The sequence below is a fragment of the Cricetulus griseus genome (assembly GCF_003668045.3).
Source record: "Cricetulus griseus strain 17A/GY chromosome 1 unlocalized genomic scaffold, alternate assembly CriGri-PICRH-1.0 chr1_0, whole genome shotgun sequence".
Lineage (NCBI taxonomy): Eukaryota > Metazoa > Chordata > Mammalia > Rodentia > Cricetidae > Cricetulus > Cricetulus griseus.
The window spans coordinates 247,246,952-247,258,089 of record NW_023276806.1 but is presented as its reverse complement, the minus strand read 5'-3'; the positions used below and the strand labels follow the sequence as shown (position 1 = coordinate 247,258,089).

General features: G+C 53.0%; 1 protein-coding gene across 3 annotated transcripts in view; it reads left to right on the top strand.

The window, feature by feature from the left end:
• The window catches only part of Med26 (mediator complex subunit 26), a 43,707-nt gene extending 33,323 nt beyond the window's left edge, over positions 1–10,384 (top strand). For all 3 annotated transcript variants that reach the window (XM_027394869.2, XM_035450449.1, XM_035450448.1), the window contains 2 exons: positions 7,218–7,292; positions 7,844–10,384. In XM_027394869.2, the coding sequence (XP_027250670.1) occupies positions 7,218–7,292; positions 7,844–9,454 (1,686 nt within the window). In that variant the 3' untranslated portion in view covers positions 9,455–10,384. The remainder of the gene's footprint in view (positions 1–7,217; positions 7,293–7,843) is intronic.
• The last annotated feature ends 754 nt before the right edge of the window (positions 10,385–11,138 follow it).

Below are 11,138 nucleotides of genomic sequence, written 5' to 3'. Positions count from 1 at the left end.
CTTACGTTCAGTTTGTTTGTTTGTTTTTGAGCCAGGGTCTCACTGTAGCATTGGGTAACCTGGAACTTGTTATGTAGACCAGGCTGGCCTCGAACTTACAGAATGTTGGAATTAAAGGTGTCCGCCACCACCCGGCTTGAAGCAAAACTTCTTTATTGCTGGCCTTGAACTCATGATTCTCCTGCTTCCACCTCCCTTCAGCAAATCCTATCATCAGCATGTGCCACCACAACCAGCAAACAAGTTTTTAAAGTACAAGACCTGTACAAAAACAAAAAGGTAGAGCTGTAAAAGTTTTTTTTAGATAAATAATAGTTATTTATGTGTACATGTATGGTGTGTTAGCTGTCCTGGAGGCTGGGCCTGATTCCTGTGGATGCAGCAGCCCAAGTAGTGCACACCATGTTGTCTGTGGTTTCCCAGGCTCTCGGGAGAGGAACTGGGCTCAAGTGGGTGCTTCCTTCATCCTGCTTTGGGCTGCTGCAGGATGCCAGGTGGCTTCCACCATCTGCTCCTGATCAGCCCAGGTGCATGCACAGCCTCACTGCCTGTCCTCAGCCAGCTCGGGAGCCTGCTTCCTAACAGTTCCTGGAAAGCTGGCTCGCTCTTGTCTGAGGTCTGCCTTCTGTATAAGGTGAGGACCAAGTACTGTGCTCCCTCCACTGCTGTTGGACCATTTCCAGTCTCCTGGAGCTGGTGTTCTTAGCAGCTCTTCCAAGCAGAGTGAGGCCAGGTGGAGGAGCTCCACCCAGCCTGCTTTCCTCAGACACTTGGTCACCAGGACCCTTCTGGGAGGGTTGGTGGCAGAAATAGAAAGCTGTGCCTGGCTTGCAAGCTTTCCAGTTACATGAGTGGGACAGCGGCAAACTCACAGATGACACTTGCGGCAGCTCAGTGTACTCATGAATGGCCTGTGGCCTGGAGAATCTGCTTCTCTGTTCCTGACCAAAAGCCAAAGGGGAGGGGCAGTTTGTGGGCGCTGTGAAGACAGATCTGCCTCCCTGCCTTAACTTTGCTCCCTAGTAGCTTCTGTTGCTGAAGAGGCGAGCTCTGCACGCAGACAGCAGCTTCTGCTGCTGTTCCAAGCTCTGGACTTCCTCTTCCTGGGGTGCTTTATGGTGTGTAGTGAGTGGTCTGCATGCTGCTTGTACTTCCTCAGCCCCTGGAATAAGTTGTGGCATGTGTTGGCATGCTCTGCCTGTCAGTGCTCTTGCTTGTTTCAGGGCATGCAGGGCCACTTAGATAGTGACAGGCAACTTAGGTGCTGGCTGTCACTTGAGCTGGTGAGTCCTATTGTAAGGGAAAGGCTTTTATAACTGCTGGCAGTGTTTGTGGGGCTCTGTCCCGTGTCCTTTTTTTCTGAGAAGCTGTGAGTGGGAACCCTGGCCTCTATGAGTTTGAGGCACCCACTGGGTCCTAATGGAGAAAGCTGCCTTAACTAGGCATCCTAGGCGCTCACATGATGCACAAGGCTGATGGTACTGGGGATGCACATCCCAGTAGGCTCCCTGGCTTATCCAGGTATAAGCCAAGGAAAAGCAAGAGACTATTTCTTCCAAAGTGTGTCCTGCAGCACCCATTCTGTTCACAGGTGTCCTTAATGTTAGCTGGGGGACAGAGTGCCAGGCTCAGCAGGAAGTGCACAGCACACTGAAGGCTCACAGATTGCCTACTTCTGGGTGCCATCTGTGGTATGTTTTGGTGTGGAAGGCGCAGCTTACTTGCTGATCAACACTTCCAGAGTCTTGAGTTCAGTGGGCTTTATAAATTTTTGTCTAGACCATTCTTCATTAAAAGAAAAAGAAAAGCCACCTAGAAAGCACAAAGACACGGTATATTAGTTTTTCAAGGGATGTTGGACCTGCCACGGCTGCTGAGCAGGTCCTGAGGACTTTGCCGTACAGATGTGGCTGTTAGGGGCTGTTGGCATTAGGGATGCCATTGGCCATGAACTGTACTGGCATCTACCTGGTCCTAGTTAGTTCTTGAATAGCCCTGAGAAAAGGCTAATGAATGACACAGCACTGAGACTGAGACCTTCTGGAGGGTGTCAAGGAGCTGGCTGTGCTTCTCTGCTGTTGCAGGTTGGAGTGAGTACATCATAGGGTGCTGGCACACTAGCTGGATGTACCCCACCCCACTCATAAAAGCAGGTTGTGCATGGTGTGCAGAACCTATGCCAGGCCAGAGTTTCCTGCCGTCTGCGGTCCATGTGGACTCCCTACCTTTCAAGGGCTCTGTTTCCTTACTGTAAAATAAAGCTGTGCAATTGTTGGATCCCATTAGTGCCAGTGCTTCCGGGGTACAATGTCAACTGCCAGCACTGGGGAGTGGTTAGATAGGGAGAAGAAAGAGTAGTGAGCTGACCTGTGGGGACACTGGAACCCTCAGTCTTGGTGTCTCAGTTCCCTGTTTCAGCTTATGGCTGGTAATTCTCCATGGGTAGTCGCTTCTCAGGTCCCAAGGGTTTACCAGCACAGCCCTGGAGCAGGAATCTAATGGTACTACTCTAATCTAATGGTTCTACTCACAGAACCAAGATTCACCACGAAGCCCAGTTTCTCCTGTTGGGCTTCATTTTAAGAACTCCAAGCCTTTGTTCCCCGAGTGTGACCACAAAATGACCTTCCACTTTCTGCTGCTCTACTGAGGATGGTGGGGAGCAGCTGGCAGGAGGCGAGGCTGGGCAGGCAGCACACTCCACAGGACAAGGTGGCTTGGCTTAACACACCCCTCCATAATATTGCTCCCCCCATCCCCAACCTTGGCGTCCTCCACCTGGCCCCATGTATCACATGATAGTAATATTTGCAGTCCCTTTGCCTTTGGGTCATAAATGAAGACTCATTCCTTGCTGGCCTGTAGCCCAAGGCTGCACAGGTACCCTTGCACAAGTAGGCTTGAGTTGGTGCCACCCCCTTGGGACTCTTGTGTGGATCCTGTTAGAGGGATGAAGGAAACCTGCCTGGAGTTGAGCCCTGGTGAGCTGTCAGAGTACCTAACTCCTGGGAATACAGTACTTTGTGGCTCAGGTCTGTTATTAGTAGCTCAGGAGCCTTCAGGGTTGTACGAGGTGCTCTTGGGAGTCTCCACAGATGGATGGCCTTGTAGCCTGAGTTCACTTAGCCTGGAGGCATTGGCAGGTAAGCACTCATTGTACCTCCACCTCCAAGAGCTTCCTAGAGTCAGACACTAGCATAAAAGTAGAGGGCGTGATCACTGCTTCTGATGGTACCGCTTGCTGTCTTTGGTGCTCAGCAGTGCAGGACCCTGCCTGGCTTGCTCCTCTTTCTCAGACTCACCATGAGGTGAGCTCCAGGTGTCATGGGTTTGCCTAGCAGAAATTGTGAGTCATTGTAGGCTGTAGTCTCATGGGGGCATGAAGGTGAGGGCCTTTCTTCATTCTTGTTCTTGTGGCGGAGGTTCCTGCCTGATATACTAAGTATATGTCCCTAGGATGTTAGCTTCCCGTTACCATGACAAAATCCCTAATAAAGTCAATTTAATAGGAAGAAAGTGTTTGTTTTGTTGGTGGTAGTTTTTTGTTTTTGTTTTCTGCTTGCCGACATTGAAGTGGGAACATGTGCCAGAGCATGATCATCTCCTGGCAGCCAAGAAAGGGGGTATAGGACAAAGAACCTAATGTCTCCTTAGGGTGGGCTCTTCCTTAAGGCTCCATCATGAATATTCATGTTTCTTCTGGGCCTGTGGTGGTTCCTTACCCCACCTTGTATGGCCACCACAGGGATGCCACCTGCTTACCTGGTGCCCCTGCTGGCCACTGCAAATGTCCCTCCCCATGGGGGTTTGAATCACTGCACAGGCAGGTGGTGCCACACTGGGTGCCCAAAATGCAAATGAAGGAATGGGCAAAGCCTGTCACTGATGGGAAGGAGGGGAGAGTCAGGCTTGGCCACAGTGCTTGCTGAGGAAATACAGATTGATCTGTGACTATTCATCTGATGAACAAGTGCACAGCTCTCCTGATGGTAGAGCCATTTGGCAGGGAGCTTGGGAGTATTTGGGCACTGGGAATAAGTCCCAAAGGGAAGAAAGAACAAGGATATTCCTGACAGCAGCTGTAAATGACATGGGCTCTGTGAGCTACATATCTACCCTGAAGCTGTCCTTCAGGGCACTGCCAAGGGCTCCCCAGGCAATATCAGAACAGTACCCGTGAGGTGAGTGGATGAGTGTAGACAAACAGGTACAAGGAACAACCAAGAAAACACAGGTGGTCTGTTATGGTGGTTGGCAGTGGATTAGCCCTGATAGCAGAGACCTGACCTGAGCCCTCCCTCCCTCCCCCCCTCCCCCCTCCCTCCCTCCCTCCCTCCCTCCGACACCTGTTCAGTCCACTTGTGCTGGCCCCAGCAGTATAAACCTTGTAAGTGTGGGAAGCGGTTCCTCACTTGAGTGGCCTGCAGCTGCAGGGGGACCCGCACTGATAAAGAGGCCCCCTCAGGCAGGGCAGAGCCATGGGACACTGAGCACCTAGGCAGGGCCCCTTAATCTTGATCCATGCAGACCCCAGTAGGCACTTTTGCTTTCTGATACACCAACCCAAGGTTCCCCTAGGTGTTCTGTCCCCTCCTCCTATCTGGAAGCAAGATGGTATCTGTCCAAGGACGCTCTGTGCTGCCAGGCTACTGAGGCTTAGGCAGAGTCCTCTGTGCAAGGGCTGCTGATCAGGAGTATGTAGGGACCTAGGGCTCTAAATATACCAGGCTGAGGTCACTGGGTGGAGATGGAGCCATGGAGCAAGCTCAAGAGCCCAGTGGTACCGAGATCCCAAGACCAGGGAAACACTGATTTTGTCTTCCCTTGGGAATGACCTCCTTATAGCACATTCTTTGCATGGAACCCCCACCTATCCATGTCAAAGGTGCCATGTCTCTAAGCAGGCCACCCACCCCTGGAGCAACAGAACTGATGTTGTAACAGCCATCTGGATGTTTACAGACCTAGCCACAGACAAAATAATACAAGTAGAGGCCTTTGTTCCACAAGGAGGCGACTGGCTAGTCAACAGAGGAATACTTGTGAAAGGTGGTGCGACAGTGTAAGGGCTGCTTGCTGTCTGCTCTGTGTCCCTACAGCTTCTCTCCCAGGAGTCAGAGCCCTGAGGAAAGGAGGCATGGTGGCTACCTCCTGGTCTGAGAATCAACCTGGGCCCCTAGGACCTCACCTGGCAGACAGGTGTGGACTGGAGACAGGAGCAATTCTGGGTTTCCCATGTTAGTCAGAGAACTGATGTGATTAGGATTCTGGAGCTGGCATTGAAGGTGGGGGGAGGACTGGAAGCCCAGGGACATGGTGTCCCTGAAGCTAGGAACAGCATTTAGGTGACAGCAGGTAAGAAATAGGGATCTGGACCTTTATGAGGAGAGGGAATGGATCCTCCCCAAGAGTCTTCAGCAAGGAGGCAGTTCCCTGGCCCCCCAGCTGTGGGCGGGCAAGGTAATCAAAATATTCTGGGACTTAGCCAGCAATCAGGGCAGCAGCAGGAGACTGATAGCCACAGACCTGCTGGTTGATCCTTTGGTCTCTGGGTTGCTTGTGATGTGCTGTGTGGAACAGCCTCCTCCACTAAGTGCTAGAGCCACTGCTAGGCACCCACGAGACCTGGGGGTGTGGACTGCAGCCCCATTTGTGATGACAAGAGAAGACCTAAGTGACCCTCAGCTTTGATAGGAGGCCATGTAGAGAGAGGGTCATGCATGCCTGTGTGTGACATTCAACCACTGGCCTGGCCTGATGAATGTGTGCGTACCTGGTTCTACCTGGAATGTGCTTGTTTTCCTTGTCACCCAGTGTGGCAGGTGATGTCAGATGCTGTCAGTGTGTGGCCCAGGGAGGATTGATGGGGTTAGGACTGTGGCCTGCCAGCTTGGCTGCCAAGAACCTGCGTGCCAGGGCACTGCCACCCTGTGGGATTCCTGAGTCTGCAGGTGGATCACCACCAGGTAGCTTTGTGTGTGTCCCGATAAGTGTCTAAACACACAGAAGCTTTTCATTTCCATAGGTTCCGTTTGTCATTAGTTTTCTTTAACAGTTGGTCCTCTGGACTCCTCAGGAGCCCCATCGTTGCAGATCCTCTCCTGAGCACTTTTTGGAGCTTGATTTTCGCTTGCCATTTAGGTCTGGGGCTCACTGAGGTAATTTTCATGCATGTGTGTGCAGTGTATGTGCACACAGGCAAAAGGAGGCTGACGCCGGGAATCATGGGAATTGTTACTCATTCCTCCTCCTGCTCACTGAGACACCTGGAGCTCACCAACACAGCTACTCTTACTATCTAGTTGGCTCTAGGTACCCTACCTTTCCCTTTCAGAGCTGGAATTACAGATGGGCTGCCCTGCCACCTGGCAGGTACATGGGTTCTGGTCCTTAGCTGACCATCTCCTTAGCCCCTTGAGGAAGCTCCATGTGTGGGGCTTTGCTGTGCTTGCTGCTGTCGGCTTTCTGGAATGCGGTCTCCCTGGGTACACTAAGGCTGTTTGTCCGCTCTTACTCAGGAGGCTCCTCTTCATCTCCTTTCCCCCATTGCTGTGCTGCCTGCTGTTTGCCAGTGTGGCTGTGCTGCTGGCATGTCCAGTCACATCAGCCTTTTGGTCCTACCCTGCCATCTCTGAAATGATAGTCATGGCACCTGCCCTGTGAGCCTGTGGTGATTAAACAAATCAGTGATGGATGGAAGGGCTGGCTCAGAGTGGGATTCCAAACATGAACTTGGGGGATTGTTAGCCTCCCTGTTGACATAGCCGTGAAGCTCAGTGCTAGTGCTGACCTTGCCCGTTCTGCACAGAGCCTCTCAGAGTCTCTGCTTTCACGTTCTTGGGGCTGCATTGCTGTTCAGGTGTGGTGCTCCAGAGACCCTCATTCTGGCCATGTGACATACATCTTAGTCTGTGACATACTGGTTTATTGTCCCCTCTTGCTTTCCTCTGAGGCTTTGTGTGTTTGGTATATATGGTAACTTCTCCAGCCCCTGCTTCAGGGACTTTCCAGTAAAGATGTCAGACCAGGGGCAGGTCTCTTTTCATGACACCCGATAGCAGTGGGTGGCTGAGTGTGTGCATATGGGCAATGGTAAACCCTTGGGAGATGGTGATGGTGGGGGTTTGGTGGTGTCCAGTGCTGGCAACTTGAAAGGCCCTGGGTTGCTAGGCTTTCAGTCGGAGCCCTAAGCTGATAACCTGGTTCTTGTTCTTCAGATCAGGAACATGGTTGCAGTATTGGAAGTGATCTCCAGTCTGGAGAGATACCCCATCACCAAAGAGGCACTAGAGGTAAGAGCTCAACTTTGGGCAGAATGAGAGGTGAGGGTAGCCCCTAGCCACCTTCTACTTGTGGCTTAGGCTTTTGTAGTCCTTCAGGGGACCCAGTGGGCAGTGTGTCCAGGACATTGGTCTTCGCAAGGACTTTCCAAGAGTGAAGGCGTCTACTCTCACAGTTGGGTTCCTTCCCATACCCTGCACACCTCATAGCATTTGGAACACGACCTGTGCTGAGCTTTAGACAATTGGTTAGTGTCCCTGTCCTTTGGAGACCAGGCCTTAGGCTGTGAAATGTGTTCAACCAGGCACCCTGGTGGAGCAGCTGTGTGGCCTTGATGGCACAGACTCCAGGTTCCAGGAACCAGTGGACCTGCTTTTGAGGAAGCCTCTGGGTCCCAAACCTAAGAATTCATGCTGCCACATAGTATTGGACACCTCCAAGATGCATCCCATAAGCTGGCAGTTTGGGGGCTGGGGGAAAGAGGTAAAGCCAGAAAGGGTGAGCTTACTGGCTCAGCTACCTCGTCCTGCATTGTATAAGTGTGTCATTCTCTTGCTTGTAGGAGACACGACTGGGGAAGCTCATCAATGACGTCCGCAAGAAAACCAAGAACGAGGAGCTAGCCAAGAGGGCCAAGAGGCTTCTGCGGAGCTGGCAGAAGCTCATCGAGCCAGTGCACCAGAATGAGGTGGCCCTACGGGCACTGGCGGGAGCTGCCGGCTCTGCCAATGGGGGCGCACACAACTGCCGGTCAGAGGTGGGAGTAGCCAGCACACCCAAGAGCATCCATGACCTGAAGAATCGCAATGACATCCAGAGGCTTCCTGGGGAGCGGCTAGACAGGCTGGGCAGCCGTAAGCGTAGAGGGGATCAGCGTGACCTGGGCCACCCGGGGCCACCCCACAAAGTTCCCAAAGCCACCCCTGACCCCCTAGTCCCCAATGCATCCCCTCTCCCCACTAATGGGATCAGTGGGAGCCCAGAGAGCTTACCTAGCCCCCTGGATGGTAGTGGGCACTTGGGCCCTGATAGCAGCCGCCTGGAACCCAGCGACAATGAGAAGCACAGTACCAAGATCCCCGTGAACGCCGTGCGGCCCCGCCCCAGCTCCCCTGGCCTGGGCAAGCCCCCCGTGCCCTGCCTGCAGACAAAGGCTGCACAGCTGGACAGAGCAGATGAGCCGCCAGGCCCTCCCCATCCCAGGGGGACCTCTCGCTGCTCCTTCAGCCCCCGGAACTCACGGCATGAAGGCTCCTTTGCCCGGCAGCGGAGCTCATACATAGCGAAGGGCTCTGTGTCCAGCCCCTCCCCACGCCCCCAGCCACTGGACACCACACAGGTGCCATCCCCACTCCCGCTAGCCCAGCCGTCCACACCCCCTGTGCGGCGGATGGAGCTGCTGTCTAGTGCTGAGAGCCCTGTGCACTGGCCAGAGCAGCCGGAGGGTCACCCACGGCTAACAGGGCCAGCCTGCAGGGTCGGGTTGTCGCCAGATTCCTCCAAGGTGGACAGCGATGCTGCCTCTTCAGGTGGCTCAGACAGCAAAAAGAAAAAGAGGTACCGACCTCGAGACTACACGGTGAACTTGGACGGGCAGGTGGCTGAGGCAGGCGTGAAGCCTGTGCGGTTAAAAGAGCGGAAGCTCACCTTTGACCCCATGACAAGACAGATCAAACCTCTGACCCAGAAAGAACCCGTGCGGGCCGACAGCCCCGTACCCACAGAGCAGCCACCTAGGACAGAGCAGGACCAGCAGGAGGCCAAGGCCAGCCTCCAGAGTCCTTTTGAGCAGACGAACTGGAAGGAGCTGTCACGCAATGAGATCATCCAGTCCTACCTGAGCCGCCAGAGCAGCTTGCTGTCCTCTTCTGGCGCGCAGACCCCAGGCGCGCACCACTTTATGGCCGAGTATCTGAAGCAGGAGGAGAGCAGTCGGCGAGGGGCCCGGCAGCCCCATGTGCTGCTGCCGCTGCCCACGCCCACTGACCTCCCGGGGCTCACTCGGGAGATCACACAGGACGATCTGGACAGAATCCAGGCCCAGAAGTGGCCAGGGGTGAACGGGTGTGAGGACACACAGGGTAATTGGTATGACTGGACGCAATGCATATCGCTCGACCCGCATGGCGATGATGGGCGCTTGAACATTCTGCCTTATGTCTGCTTGGACTGAGCACCTGGCCTGGCCATCAAGTGCATTCCCACCTTGCAGGGGGTAGGCTGGCCAGCCAGGAGGGCGAGCATGAGGCTCACCCTCCACCCTCCTTTTGTGAAATGCTGCTACCAGTTTACTAACGATTGCAAAGGAAGGGCTGCTCAGAGGGCAGATGGCAGAGGGAGTCCAGAACTCTATAGCAAGCCAGCTATATAAAGCGTTAGGTCCCCCACCCCAGAAGAGGTGCAGAGCCCCTCTAGCACCGAAGGTGGGGACCTCAGTGGCAGGCAGGCACAGGAAACCTGCGGGAGAGGTTACCTTAACAGCAACAGATGCACATCTCATCTCTGAATCTCCTACTCTTTGGCTCTGGCCAGTCTCTGGCCTCGGCCAAGCCAGTGTTTTCTTTTCCCTCGTGTTATGCGCTAGAAGCTTCTCTGCTATGGTGAACCCTGGCATTGGGCGGGTGAGCCAGCTTCACCCACTTGCACAGGTGTCCACCCATTTGTATATGGTTTCAGTTCAACCCCTGTTCTTAAAGAAATGCTGCAAAAACTTCAGTTTTCTTGTTTATTTCATCCTCTTTTCCACCTGACCACCAGCCAAATGACTTTTCCTTTCTATCTCTTCCTGTCTACATCTCTAGGAAATGCCATCTTTCTAGAGCCCTCAACCTCACAAAGTTCCCGAGGGTGCTACTGGCGTGAGTTGCCCTGCTGGGCGAGGAGAGCCGTCTGTTAGCTGGAAACACTCATAACCATTCCTTTAGATTCGTTTGCCTTATGGTTGTCATAAACGCAATTTGCAAAAACAAGGAGCCTTAGTGAATGTACAGTACCTAGACTTCTGCGTCCTCGCAGAAGGGAGCAACTTTGCTATTTGGTCCAGTAAGTGGATACCTTGTGATATAAATGTGGAAATAAAAAAAAAAAACATTTGCACAAACCAGTTTTGGAATCATTTCTCATTTGAACTTGTACTTGGCCTTTCCTGGATTCCTCCATGGGGAAGTCCCTGGAGCCCACAGCCTTGGTGGCATCCTATTAGCTTGCTTCTGTGGCAGCAGGCAGGATCTCTCTACCTATCTTTCATTCTTTTGGGGCCAACCATATCACCTTGGTCACCCACCCAGGGATGCCCCCTCCTTCAGGCCCTGTAGCTGATGACACCTTCCTTGACCACCAATAACTTTCTGACATTACATGGCCCAGAGGTGCAGACCAATATGTTATCTAGCCCCAGCCCTGGGCTAGCATCTGCAGGCAGGCCTAAGGTTGCCCCCCCACACACACACCTGACAGTTACCTGCCAGGGTTTCTTCTCCGACAGAAAGTAACGTGTTGTTTTCTCTCCTCCCCAAAATCGGTAATTTAAGTTTCCAGTTTTGTTTTTCACTCTTGAGATAGGTCACCTTACCTACAGCTGCCTATACAGCAGCTGTATGGGGTCAAGTCCTAAAACATTTCTTTCAGAGTTTCAGGACCACAGCCAACCCAGAATCACACTGAGTACCATTAAGGATTTATGAGGTTTGGTGCAGGATGGTCCCTCTCCCACTAAAGGGCCATTTGAGGAGGTGGAGCCCAACTGTGTGTCCCTGAGCCAGTGTTAATCCTGACCACATGTTCCACAAAGTTGCCAGGGCCAAATCCAATGAAATAAAAGCAACTGAAACGTGTCAGTGTGGCCACTTGACACTGCT